Below are 13,983 nucleotides of genomic sequence, written 5' to 3'. Positions count from 1 at the left end.
GATGGGAGAGGGCTTAGATCTTCAGGAAGTGGGGAGATGGGGCTGCGGCCCTGGGGAGATGGAGGCATGGTGCGGATCCAAGGAGTGACTGTGGAACTGCCTGCACCAGCCCGCTCCCCGTGGTTGTTGAACACATCTTTAGTACGTTCAGGGATGTGCAAAGTGTCTCTGGGTGCTTCTGCTCCCGGTGTATTTTTAACCTCGGCAGTAAAAAAAAACCATCTGTAGCGTTGGGGTGCGGTGGGAGCGCAGGAAGACCGCACGCTGCAGGACGGCTCCCTGTCCTTTTCTGTCTGAGAAGGGATGTTGGCTGTGATCCCTCGTCGGCTCTGCGTTTAGAAATATCTTTGTTTCTATTTCGGTGTTTTTAATGGAAGCTCGGTAATTTCACTCTGCAAGGAGAGGCAGCGCTCCTACAAAGCCATCTTTGGTTTGAAGTACAGTAATCTTTTGATGCTGTGGATAATGCAACTCAAGTCTGTGCAGCCGGTTCTTGTTGCTTTTGTTTTGAGGTTTTGGGGATTGTCTTCGATTAATTACCTCTCTGCTTTTCTGAGATGGATAGGAAAGCCAGCAGAATCTCATTTTATGTATATTAAAACTTAAAGTTTACACCGAATGAAAGCCCCACTGCGTGAAGGAGAGATCCTTGCTTTCTGCTGTCACCTCAGATATTCATTCCCTATGAATTTCTGTCATCTCCATTTAGCCTTGTGCGTTTTAACTGTTTGGTAGTGAAACTTCTTCAGAGTGCAGAGAGAAAAATATTACCGCTGCAACTGAAGCCGAGCAAGGGCAGGCTCTCCTGCTACTTTAACTATCACTGCTTTGCATGGACACAGTGGTGAAGTAGCTGCTTGGTCCTGGGGAAACGTGGCTCGCTGATGCTGACACAATAGCAGGACATGCTGGCGCTGCTCAGCAGAGGAGGAGGGGACGGTAGAGCACAGCAGGCGTTGGCTTCATGCTTGTGCTGGAGGTGTGAGTTTGGATGCCTGCTTTTTGTGCAAGGTGCAAAACAAATAAAATCATTGAGCTTCTCATTGGGCTTCTCAGAACCTCACTCTGGATTTCCGTGGCTTTTCCCCCTGCACTGCACAGGCTGTTCCCTGCCCCCACTGCAACGCACTACACTGAGCTCGTCTTCATTTTAACAGCCTCAGAGACAGTCATCTTCTGTGTTCTGACTTCATGGAAAACAGCTTTGCTTTGGCCAACAGCAGCCAGGAGGTGCCACGGCCCATATCTGAGTTTCCTCTTCCTCCTCGCCTCCTCTGGCTGGCTTCTCTGTCCCACCCCATGTGGGGAGCCCTGCAGCCATGGGGCACTGCACTGCCAGCCCCACTGCCACCCCCACAGGCAGCTTTGTGCTTGCATCCTTCCAGGCCGAGCTGTGCCTGCAGATGTTCCTGCACACTGCTTGGGTTTCACCGGGAGCTTGAGCAGATGCAAACGTTGCCAAGAGTTTGTGCTTAATTGTTAAGGAGAATAGAGACAAACCACTTTTATTTTGAAGCTAAAGTGTTCTTTTATCTTGCTCGCTAGGCCAGATGTATCATATGGTTCAACATAGGCTGAGCTCAGAGCTACTGCACCTCGCAGTGCATGCTCTATCACTTCGTTATGCTTTCCCCCCTTTTTTTACCTCTTTTTAATGATCGTGGCTGTGATATGCTCTTAAGCTTGGTCATTCCAGGTCATGTTGTATTATAAATCCTCACAGTGGAAGCCAGCACCCCTTCAGCTCAGCAGGTCACATCTCGAATCCACTTGCAGTTGGACACTGCACACTTAACCAGTATAACCTGTGTGCCTTCGTCCCCTTCCTCACAGGTCAGACCCTTGATTAAGCAAAACAAAAGCAGCACAGGGATGTCCCCATGCCATACTGCATCATCCCTCTCCATCCCTGCTCCCCTTCCCTTTTTATTTTTGTGGACAAGGGCTACTCTTGAAGGCCACTGAAACAGAACACATTCTGGGTTTAAAAGGCTTTTTTTTCCCAGGCAGGCGATCAGTTTGAGGCCTGGCACCCTGTCAGAAAGTTGACAGATGATCTGCATTACTGGGGCGTCCCCGGGATGCCCAGGCTGATCGCCGCTCCAATGGACGCTGGAGCCTGCAGGTTCTCTGTGAAATGGCTGCAGCTTGGAGGGAGCAGTGAAATGGTCTCCTCTGGGCATGCTCACTCTGTAGAGGGAGCTTTTATCACATGAGCAGAAACTGAATCACTGCTCATGAGGATCTGGAATATGCAACTCTTTGAGTCTTCCCCAGGAGAAGACCACAGATGTCTGCAGGTACAGTAGCTCGCAGTGTCCATCTCCCATACCTCATAAATAGCAGCGTCCCTCCGGTTGGGGCTGCAGGCAGCCTGGTGCCAGGTGGGAAAGGAGAAGCCTCAGAGAGGAGGAAGACAGTTCAGATAATCATGGCTGGATTCTTTTTTTTTTTTTTTTTTGTCAATTCTCTCTTTTCTTCTGCCCTGTGCGAGGGAGGGAGTGCAGCAGGATGGCGGCCGCGTGGGGCAGGGTGCTGGGGAGGTTGGGGAGCAGCCTGGAGCTGCCTTGTCAGCGTTTGACTGCTCTTTTGTGTTGTTATGATTGTGACTTTGTTCTGTTCCATGGCCTTGCACGTACATCTGGCATTACCTGGCTCAGGGGAAGCTTGGGCTCTGGATCTTTTGTTTGCCTTCTGTGTTGGGGAGGCTTCTTTGGAGGGATGGCATTTACATTTATTTCTTTTAGGATTTTTTTTTTAAATAATAATAATAAATATATATTTAACTTTTTTTTTATTATTTTTTTAAACATGAGATCTTTGGAAAATTTGGGTCTACAAGAGGAGCAGAGGCCGGGGGCCCCGCAGTGCCCTGGGGAAGGAGAGCGGAGGGCCCCTGGGCAGCAGCTCAGGTCTGGAGGCCCTGTGTTGGCTGCGGCCTATGGCTCCCTGCTGAGCCTGCAGGGAACAGCCATGTTATTCAACCAAGAGGAAAATAAAAAATAAAAAAAAAAAAGAAAAACAATGTTGGGGGTGTTTTTCACCCTCTTTTTTTTTTTTTTTTTTCCTGGTAGTAGCTTGCAATCCATGCAGCTGATTAAAATGAAACATCCGTGCTTGGTGTCATGGCAGGAGGCCCAGGCCTGCAGTTTATTTAGATACAATTCAGCCCTCCTGGCCCCGCCACGCTCGTGTGTGCGTGTGTGTGCTGTTTTCTTTGTTGGTTTTGCTGTTTGTGTTGAATGCAGACACTCCGTGGTGTGCTCAGCAGGCCCTGCGTTGGGCGGTTGGGCCGTGCTGGGAGTGGTGGGCAGGCAGTGGTGCCTCAGCTCCGCACCACCCTGCCCGCTGGCAAGGACTTCTCCTCTAGTAAACGTGCACCCAAGGGAAAGACAACCGGAGGAAGTCATGAGGGGAGGATTCCTTCTGGAAGCTGAGGGAAGGCCTGGCTGCCTCGTGGTGCTGGAGGAAGCAGGGTGTGCCATGGAGCAGCGCTGGGGACCACGATGACTGAGCACCCAAAGCACGTGGTGCTCTGCGGCCTCTGGAGAGCATTGAGAGCCATGCTGACCTCCTGCTTGGAGGGAAGGGAGGAATCTCAGTTCTGGGCTTCCATGGCTGTGAACAGCCCTAAATGTGAACCATCTGGGTGTTGCTTATTTTTTTTTTTTCATATTAAACTGACTGAAGTTGAAGTCCAGCACGAGCAGCCTCTACTGCCTTTCAAGAAAATCACAATTCTTCCCTACCCTACCTGTGGTGATCATGTGTGAAGGAACCCACACCATTCTCCTGCCCTTGGCCTCATTTTTTTTCTTTCCCTTCCCATTGCAATCAGACATTTGGATTTCCCTGTGTGTCGACCATCCCCCCCCCCCGTTACCCAGGGTGGCCCTACAGCAGGATTGCACCTCTCCGGTGCGGAGGTCAGATCCCGTTACGGGGTGAGTGTGGGGCTGCCAGCTCCACCTCCTCTGCTCAGTGCCATCTCGGGATCGTGTGCTGCTTGTACAATGACAGGGAGCTATTTCATTCAGGTAAACAAGGACATTTAAGGAGCTTCGCTGTCATGGCCAGCTGGTTTGTGGATGGCTGGGGGAGGGATGACTCGATTCCTGGGGCTGCTTTTTGTTGTCCTTCTGTTTTTTTCCCCTTAAATTTTTCCTTCTCCTCGTCTTGCTCCTGGAGCTGCCAAAGGTGGAGGAAGCACTGAAGTGACCGCCCTGCAGTGGGAGAAATGTCTTGCTTTTGGTTCAGCCCAAAGACTTGGGGCTCTGGCAGTGTGTGCTCCCTGCTCTCGACGCTCAGAGGACCATATGTTCCTGCAGTGAACTGCAAAGCCCGTGATTTGGAAGCGAATCTTGAATTTATAACCCTTAACCACCACTTTCAGCCGATTCTTTTCAACTACTGTAAATTAAATGAGTTTTGAAATCAAACCCTCTTCACAGACGAGACCCCAGCAGCCAGTAACGTGATCTCCCCTGACGTTCAGACTCGGCCCTTTGCAGATCCATCTGTCCCCCCTCCCCTCTGGTGCCTGTTTGAACTCCTTGGTCTGTTCTGCAGCGTAGGAAATGTCTGGCTCTGCTGCCTGGTGGCATTGGTCCTGGAGGGGAGCAGTGATGGAGGACAGGCACTGCCCAGCAGGGTGTGGGGTTATTGGTAAAGCAGCTGGAGAAAAGCTCGTTCACTGCCTGAGCTAATTGGAATATGTTTTTAAAAATAAAAGGGGAAAAAAAAACCCACCACCACCACCAACAGAAAAACATCACTGGGGGAAAAAAATATATAGGGTGAGCTCTTTTGGGACCCAGAATACCAGCTTGGATCCCCTGATCCAGGTGACTGCAGTTCCCCGAGGAAAGGGAAGCCGGGTGGAAGTGGTGGAAAAAGGGAGAGGTGGTGAGGGTTAAGAAGATTTGACGTGTGAGTCTGCCCTGCAACGCTGCCATACTGTGTCGGAGCAGCACAGTGCCTCTTGTAAAGGAAGCTTTGCACAAATTGTCCTTGTTCCAAGGATGAGGAAACCTCCAGGTCTTCTGGCATTTTCTCTCCAGCATAACTTGGAGCAGCTTTCACCTGGAAAGCATGATAAACACAGACGGGGAGAGGGCTGCAACAGAGAGAGACTGGGAGCAACCTTGCAATGCTTTTAATGGAGCTCTTGGTGTTAAATGAAGAACTTTTCCCCTCCTCCTCTCCTCATTTTCCTGTGTGCCTGCAAAAATACTCTGGTTTGCATTTAAAGGAGAAAACTGTATGTGCTGGGACTAAGCCAACTTGTTTATTCAAGGGAAATACCGTATTTCCAAGGCTTGCTTTCTCAGAGGAAGGCTTGACAGAGGATGGCAGACCGGGCTGAGCATTGTGTTTTTAGGTGACATCGAGGCACAGTTGTGATTAGAAGAAGCTGAAATCATGGCTGGCATTCTGCATTGAGCTCGACGAGACCTGTGATCCCCCCACCCTAGAGAGGGGTTAACTTCTTCCTCCTCGACTGCGAGCTCTGAGCAGGTGGATTTTGACCTAAATCAAGGGGAGACACAGCAACAACAACAACAACAGTAAACTGCAGCATTCCACACTTTGCAATTTCCCTTCTCCAAATTGGATTTTTATTGCAAGGCAGGAGCTCGCCCGTGCCCCGGCGGTGGTGAGGAGTGGGGCTGTGAGCAGCCGTGGTTGCAAGCACCAGCTCCTCTCCTACTGTCAAAAAATGGCAGGTCAGTGTGCGTCTGTAAACAATGCAGTTATGAAATGGCAGCGCCAGGCCGAGCTGAGCATGCTCGGGAGCTGCCTGTAGGGGGAGGTGAGCCGAGAAAGATGATCTAATTCAGTGCAATTCTTGGGATTGAAGGAAAAGACCAGGCTCCACTCTTAATGACAGAGCAGAAAAAAAGGCCTCACGAAGGACGAAGCCCGTAGGCCATGGAGGCAAGGTGGTGAGGAGCTGCCACCTCTAGGACTTCGGGTGCTGGGCAGCGCTGCGTGCCTTTCTCACCCTCCAGGAGAGTAAAGTCTTGGTGAGGTTTTGCTGTAGCTATTAGAGGGACAGGCCCTAGGGTGCAACTTTTGTGTTGTTTTTTGCCTTGTTTTCCTCTCCCTGTCTGCTTTCCCGGCTCGCAGGCGTCGCTGTGGTTGCAGGTGGCACGGAAGAGGTGGTGTGCGTGGGGCAAGGTCCTCCATGGCCCAAGGAACACCCGGGCTGGGGCCACCTCCCTGGGCCCTGACCTGAGAAGGTGTTCCCTGTGCTGTTGCTGGGCTGGGTAGGGGTGAGGAAGCTGCTCCGTTGGCTGCACTGGTTTGGGGGAGGGAGGAAGAGGACGGCTAAGGCCAAAGAGGTGCCTGGGTGTTGTCGATGGGGATGAGGCTGCAAACTGTTTTCTCCAGGATCTCTTTGGTGCTGTGGTTTCATCCTTGCTGAGCCTTCCCGGGGACCTGGTGTTTCTAAAGTGTCTGGTTTGCTTTCGCTAGAGAGGATGAAGAGTCTTCATCTCTGTTTTAGGGTTCTCTGCCCCCCTGCCTTGTGCTAGGAGGAGGTGGGCAGCAGCTGTACTTCACTGCTAACCTCAGTGAGTGGAAGGAGATGCCTTTGTCTGCTTTGGATTTCCATTTGTCTGCACATACAAGTTGTACTGTTTTTCACTCTTCTGGGTCACAGTTAGATGGGTACAATGCTTCCCAGCGTGGAAGCAGCGAGACAGCATAGCTACATCTGTACCAAGGCTGCCCCATTCACTGGACTCACCCTGCAGGAACCTGGGCTCTGCAAACCCCCCTGGCCTGATGGCTGAGCATCACTAAGGGCTGCCTTGTGCTAAAAGAACCCACTTTTAAGTCTTGTTGTATTTCATGCGTGTGTCTCCTTGTTCCCAGCTGTTGCATGCAAGGACTTGTGCCTCGTTTCTACCCTTCCCCCTTTTTTTGGGAGTTGATCCGTGTGGCTGGAATAGGAGGGAGTCATGGGGGCAGAGAAGATAAATGTTTCTGTTCTTCTAGGAGGAATTCAGGAGGCAAAAGAATTGCCGGCCTGGTTTGATTTGGGGACAGGCTTCAGGCTGAGAGGAGTGCTTGTTGTGAGCTGCAGATAAAATTCCACGTTCACATGATTGCACGAGGCTCATAAGGAAGTGGCCTTAACCTAGAAAAGGAGCTTTGAGACTGGTGAGTGCTTTGTAGGCCAGGTATGCTGGTGTTACATTTCCTTTCTTCTGCAAATCGAATGCTTCTGATGGCAGGCCCACGGCCAGTGTCCCTGTGACTGGTGATGCCACACTTGCCCATGCCCAGCAGGAGCAGAGCAGAAATATGAAATCAGCACTCTTCTCCTGCCTACAAAGCGAACGCTGCCTCTCTTCAAGTGTTTTCTTAATCATTGCTTCCTATATAATTATTAGCTACAAAACGTTTGCCTTCTTTTAAGGCAAAGGTTATGAGCAGGTTGGGTTTGTTGGGTTTTATTAGCAGGAAAAAAAAAGAGAGCAAATGGGAGTCCGCTGCTGCTGGAGTTGCAATCGTTTATGGAGAGCTTTGCCTCCCTTTCTTGCTGCAGCACACACTGCTGCCTTGCACAGGCTGAGATCCAGCTGTGGGGGCTGTGCTGGCGGGGTCACCCCTGGGGGGCTGGTGTCCCTAGTGTGCCACCTGTTGGCTGGGGGCTTCTAGGCCCGCAGGGTCACCGCCGTCCCCCGTGCCCGGTGTGCATGTGTTGGGCTGTGTTGGTGCAGCTGCTGCTGGGAGCACAGCAGTTCTGTGCGGCAGAGTTGGAGATGGATTGGTCATTCTGCTTCCAGCCCTCCTTCAGATTGACCTGTTTAAACTGCAGGTCTCAAATCAGAGCAGCGTTGCTGCAAAGCTTTGGTTGATTTAGAAAAAAAAAAAGGAGAGAAAAAAAAAAACCAACCAAAAAACAAGGACTCTTGTGGAAGTAGTCATCTTAGCACATCAACCTCCGCTCCTTCCTGGTCTACTGCTAGAGAGCTCTGGTTCATGATGCAACTAACTGCTCTCTTGGGCTTGGTAAGCTACAATATGTTGGAGTTGTGCTGTGCATGTATTGTCTTTGCCTGTAAAACCTGCTTGGACTTTTGCAAAGGGCTGATGAAAATGCCAAGGAGGAGGCTGAGGAAGCTCTCTGCGCTTCCCAGCTCTGCTCTTTTTGTTGTTGTTTTTTGTTTTAAAGGCACCATGCAGTTTCTGGTTGCCTGCTTGGAAATGCTGCAGAGCATTTCCTCGGCTCTGCCCTGTCCTCCGTCCCCTCCAAAGATGTGGTGGAGGAAGGGAAGCCTTGTTTCTCGTTAATCAGAGGCGGAGAGGAAAGACTGAAACCAGCCTTCGCTCCTCTGCTTGGATCTTCTTGGCTTCTAAAGCCCTTTCAGACACCTTTCTTAAGACGCAGCCATTTTTCTTTCCTTCGAAATCTAAAAATAAAAGGAGGCGGTGGGGGGAATCGTGCCCCGCTGCTCGTGGCACGCAGCCTTGGTGGAGGCTCTCCAGTGGCTGGAGGTTAATAATCCATCTGGGGTCGGCCGGGGAATGGAGGCGGTCGGCTGCGGGAAAGGGGGAAAGAAATAAAACAGGAGAGCGTGAGACTTTTATTGTGAAGCAGCCTGAGCTTGGCAGTTGGCTTTTGTTGGGACTGCTGCAAGAGCCGACACTTCTGGCGGGGAGGGTGGGTATAGGATTTCCCTGCCAATCAGGAGCCGACGGATTGGGCCATGGGGTGTGAGCGAAGGGGAAGTTTGCTCTGAATTTAAGGGGGGAAAAGCAAGGCACACAAATATGGAGGTATTGACACTCGCAGCCAAGTTGCTGCTGGCTCGGCTGGGCGGAGCCGTGGGCCGGTGGGAATGGCTGGGCAGCTGGCCCTGGGCCGTGGGTGGTGGGCACCCTGGGTGCTGCCTGCTGCCCGCCCTGCCGCCAGCACCCTCCTGCGGTGATGGAGCGCGGGTGGGTGAGCGCTGTCCTCGGGGACGAGGCTTCGAGGGCCGTGCGGTGCTTTCCTGGAGCCTCCTTTGGATCAGAAGGCTTCCCAAAGTCACTGTTGTCCTTTTCGTTATTGTTGCTTTGTTCTTTCCCTCCCAGCAGGTCCGAAGGTGCGTTAGCGTTGTGGATGGCGATGCTGACTGTTTGTTTGTTCCAGAGCAATGCCTGGAGGCCGCTGGGCTGCTGCTAGTGAGGCCGCTTGGCTGGGGACCTCCTCGGTGGCTTTGCCTTGGCACCGAGCTTTCCTACTCCACCATGCAACAGCCATGGTTCCTCTCTTGGTGCTGGAGATGGTTATTTGAGAGCTCCCGTCGCTGTCAGGGATGCGGGGCAGTTCTGGGCTCATGTTAATTGCAGAGAAGAGGGAGCGTGTTCGTTAGCTGCCGGGGCTCCTGCAGTGGCTTTTCTTTAGGCCTCGTGGTCTGAGCAGCAGCAGTGTCCCCGTGAAAGGGAGGGCGTGAATAATTGGTGGAGTGGGGGAGCTGCTTGAAAAATAAAGGATGGGAGGGATGGAAATGGCCTGCTGGAAACGCTGAGGCTTTCAGGGGGAGTCAGTTGAACAGCAGGAATATCACGACCTCTATTTATTGTAACAAAGCTTGGGAAAACCAGCAGGTCTGCGTGAGATGAGCAGGGGCTTGCTGCACAGGCCAGGCCCCAGGGCGGCTCCCTGCTTCCCCTTGCACCAGGATGAGCTTGTTGGGCAGGTGAAGTTATCCCCACTTCACAGCATGTCTTGGTGGAGGAGAGGTAGGATTTACTTGCAGATGTTCTTAAAGATGCGTGTCATGGCTTAGCAGAGCAAAGCTGTTGTGTGTTCGCGTTGGAGGCTGTGTTCTTGTGGCTCCGTGATGGGAGCTGTTGGAAGGCAGGCTGGTCCTGTGGCTGCCAGCAGTAGCACCAAGGCAGGTCTGCCCTGGTGGCTTCAAGCTGATAGTGGTTGGGGAAGGGCGAGCAGCAGTGCCTTGTTTGCCTGGCGATGCCTTTGAAGGCGATGTGCCAGCCTTCGTATGCATTTCTTATCTCTTGCTTGCTTTATGGGAGACGGGCAGGCCTTCTGTTCCTTTTTTTAATCTCTCAGTGTGCTTTAAACCTTTTCATTTGCACGGCTGCGGGAACCAGTTTTGCCTACAGCACTTGGTTGGGTGGGCTCACGGTGCCAGGGCTCCCCTGGTGCCATGCATCTCTGTGAGGTGGGTGCCCTGCTCGCCTTTTAGGTTGGGAGCAGAGAGCTGTGGCAAAGGACCCTTCTCATCTCTGTGTCTGGTTGTGGGTTTCTTAAGACTTCTCTCCTTTGTTTTGGTAGCTTTTTTTTTGTTTTAATTATTACTTGTTTCAATCTGTCTGCCCCCCCAAAAAAATCCACAGCAGTGGTGTTAAGGGTGCAGACCCGACCTAGCAGTGTGATGCCAGGCATGTGAAAGGCAGAGGGGAGAGCAGGTGTTCCCTTTCTGGAGAAAAATAAAAGCTGCAGTGCCCGCCTTGGCCCCAAGCGCAGGTCCTGGCCCTGGGGCTTTATCTTTGACCTGTGCTTTGGCAGTTTCCTGCCAGCGGTATTCTGCAGAGTGAGGTTGGCCTGTGATGTAAACAGGATACGTCCACGATTGTCTCTTATTTGTTCATTTGTTTTTTAATGCAATGTGTATATGAACTTGGAGCTAAAACTCGGTATTTCTTTTTCCTCCCCCCCATCAGCAAACAGTGCTGAGTAAGGGAGAGACAAGGAAAGACGCCTGCATGAAGACTGAACTGCTGAAAGATATCACCAACAACAAGGAGGAAGGTGAGCACCTGCCTCGGTGGAAGGCCAGAGCTCAGCCTGGCTCATGGGGTTGGCTGGTGGCAAGCTGGGAACGAGGTGAGGGCTGAGAGATGTACTCTGTGCCCAGGGGCTCAGCTGTGCTCTCACAAAGGGAGCAGCCCCGTTCTCCTCCTGTGTTGTCCTGCGCAGGGCTTTTCCCTACAAGATGCAAATTTGTTCTACAGTCCATCCATCTCCACCCACCTGAAGAATTACATATGGTTTTCGCTTCTGCTTTGGTGTGGCTGTGAGACACAAAGGAGGCTCGAGTTACTTTGAACCTCCCCTGTGTGACTGTTTTCAGTCGAACTCTGATCCACGCGATGACCCAGCCTTTTTCCTCCCTATTAAAGTTAACTTTCTGTTTTCCTCTGAGTCTCTGTTGCTCCAGAGCAGGCAGTGATCACTGCTGGCTGGGCGAGACACCTCGTGCCTCGTGCTTCCTGGCTTCTGCCTTGTCTCTGCTTTCTTTTACTTTGCAGGCTATAGTGCACATGTTAGTTGGATGAAATCTTTCCTCTGGTTGTCTGTGAGTTGCACACACAGAGATCTGAGAGCTTAATAGATGTCGGTGGGATTAGGGGGGAAAAAAGAAACACCACAGCCCCTAATCTTTTTTTTTTATTTCCCCAACTTTCTTTTCATGGCTTTATTATTCCTTGACTAGCTGCTTCTCATTGATCTGCCAGGATCTGGGGAATTTTTGTTCTCCTCTCCATAAGAGAACATCAGAAGAGCACTGAACTGACTGCCCCAATCTTGCTAGAAACAAAATTTTGGACTTAATTTGGACCTGTATGAGTTCTCTTCTGCCCAGCATAATGTTTTGCTCTGGTTAGAAAGTAAAGGGCAGGCAAGCAAAATATTGAGTGCTGTGTCAGATGTGAGCACGGTGCTTGCATATTAACTGGCAGCACGTGAGCATTGCTGCTGACGTCAGTTCCACGTGGACCTCTGATCCGGGAAGACCAGAAATGGAGTCTGCGATGACGGTGTGAGGTTGCATTCCTCTGGGAAGAGGCTTGAGCTTTGATCCCTTGCCTTGCTTGGCTCAGGAGTATTAACGCTAGTGAATTTAGCTCTAGGTTGTTCTCAAGGTAAGTGGCAAGCGTGTGTGGAGGTGAAAAGGCAGGATGAGGTCTGGAAAAGAGAAACTTCTATGCCTTGCAAGTCTTGACTCATTCTGACTAAAAGGAAATGCTGTGTCTAAAAAGGAAGCTGGGAACCCTCCCTGTGCAGGAGCAGTCCTGAGGGTTGACAAGGTGCTCAAATTTCAACCACTTCAGCTTACTGTACTGTTCTATTACTGGAAAAAAAAAAGGATCCTAACATCTAAACTGCATAGTTTCCATTCTTGCGGTGAGATTCAGATTGTATTCTCCTTCTTCTCAAACATACCATTTGTGTAGAAGACAATGGTTTGCTTGGTCATTGTGCTGTATGCACTGTTCTTAGCTGACCTTCATTAACCATCTGTGGCCATCATAGCAGTTCAATTAGTCATAAGTTCTGTTAATAACAGTGTTCAGTTTGTATGGGAATTTGCATTTTGGAGTGTGGTGTGAACATGAAGTCCCTGTAGCAGACTCACAGGATGGCTGAGCTGCTGTGGAGCAAACTGGTTGGAAGAAGTTCTTGTCTGTAGCACAAAACTAGATCTGTCCTGGGTTGTGTTCCCTTTAGGAGCATGCCCTTGGAAACTTGCAGAGGTTGGAACATGCAGATCCAAAGGCCAGGAAATTCAGGTAGCTTGCAACTTTAAATGAAATATAGTGGCCTGTCCCTCAGGCAGGGCACATGGGCACTGCTTCTAGTTTCATCCTGGCACTGATGAAGAGCAGTAACCGAACTGTAAGTTTAACATAATCTGTAGGAGTGAGATCTTCGTGTGTTCCTAGTGCTTTCATTCCTGATTCTGGGATTAACTCCCAGCTCAGTGTGAGCTTCTGCTTAGGCTTTATGTCCCTTCCTGTTACCTGTGGAGAACCATTCCAGTTCAGCTTTTTGTGTAGGTAGTTCAGGTCCCTCTTTGCCTTGGACAGGGAAGGAGGACGGGCAGGGAGAGGGAAGGGTTGAGCAGAAGTGTTTTATTACGCTGCGTTGTACTTAGCCTGACTCAGAAGCTAGTCAGAAGTGGTTTCTTGCAAGAACTGCAAGGGATTTCAGTTCTCCTCCTCCTGTCCTTAGCTTCCAGCTGTGTGCTTCAACCGACATGACCTTCCAGTGCAAACTGCTCCTTGTTGTTGCTCCTACCCCGGAGGTGGGAAGCTGCACTCAGCCACAGCGAGGGGCGAAGTTCCCCATTAGGCTGAGCCTCCATGAGCCTCCACCCGAGGCAGCTGCTTTACAGGAGCAGTGTTGCTGGGTGAGCTGTGCAAAGTCACTTTGCTTTCAGAAAGGTGCTTTTAGAGAGTGTTAGCGTTTTAATTTCCTGGAAGGGCTTTTTCTTTTTGTTGTGTTGTTGTTTTATCTCTTTTTTTTTTTTTTCTCCTCTGCCTCTTATTGCAGATAGGAAGCTGCCTTGGGTGAGCAGTGTGCTGCTCCCAGGTGTAGATAGGTGTTTTAAAAGGAGAAGAAGAATAATCTCCCTGCCTTGACTTGCTCAGCGCTGGGACTCCCTGCTGAGACTGGCAGCCAGGAGGCCAGGTGGAACCAAGGATGCTCACACAGTCCAGGTGGTCGCTCCCCACCCTGACAGCCTGCCAGGTGCTCGCTCTGCCTGGGGACTCCATCCTGTGCCATAGGGACAATTAATTTCATGTGGGGCATTAAACACCTTTCAGTCATCACCAGTATTTATGGGCAGCCCATTGGCAAGAGTCTGAGCCCCACCTACCCAGCTGTAAGCTCATTGTGGGACATTAACAACACACGTTCTTTTTTTTTTTTGCTGTTTTTCCCTGTTTTGCTATGGCTGTGTCCTACAGGAGATGTGGGGCAGGCTCCCACAGGTTGCTGTGGACTCCAGGGCAGTAGGAGGGTGGCATGTACATTGTGGAAACACAAAGCTGAGCCCTCCTGGACATCGTCTGCCTACACTGATGTGAAAAGGACAAAAAGTAATCAAGGCAATCAGTAACTCATCCCAAAGAGGAACTTTGGCCTGAAACTTGTAATACTCTTCATTTCTTGGCTTCATAGCGCTCGGCTTTTTGGCATGTATGATAGGTGGAGGTTTTCTCTCAGATGGAGGA

The 13,983-nt window shown here is 50.8% G+C and overlaps 1 protein-coding gene across 11 annotated transcripts in view; it reads left to right on the top strand.

Annotated features, from left to right (window-relative positions):
• Positions 1-13,983, top strand: part of EHMT1 (euchromatic histone lysine methyltransferase 1) — a 92,936-nt gene that overhangs the window by 28,492 nt on the left and 50,461 nt on the right. For 3 of the 11 annotated variants that reach the window (XM_065737632.1, XM_065737637.1, XM_065737636.1), the window contains exon 2: positions 10,684-10,771. In XM_065737632.1, the coding sequence (XP_065593704.1) occupies positions 10,684-10,771 (88 nt within the window). Of the gene's footprint in view, positions 1-2,202; positions 2,301-5,639; positions 5,727-5,833; positions 6,027-6,570; positions 8,791-9,205; positions 9,739-10,683; positions 10,772-13,983 lie in introns of those variants that run through there. The other 8 variants (XM_065737640.1, XM_065737629.1, XM_065737639.1 and 5 more) reach the window with 7 other exon arrangements.

This window comes from Cyrtonyx montezumae, unplaced genomic scaffold (genome assembly GCF_038088225.1).
Source record: "Cyrtonyx montezumae isolate F1298 unplaced genomic scaffold, pur_monq_1.0 scaffold_20, whole genome shotgun sequence".
NCBI classification, from domain to species: Eukaryota; Metazoa; Chordata; class Aves; order Galliformes; family Odontophoridae; genus Cyrtonyx; species Cyrtonyx montezumae.
This window is presented reverse-complemented; position numbering and strand designations above follow the sequence as displayed.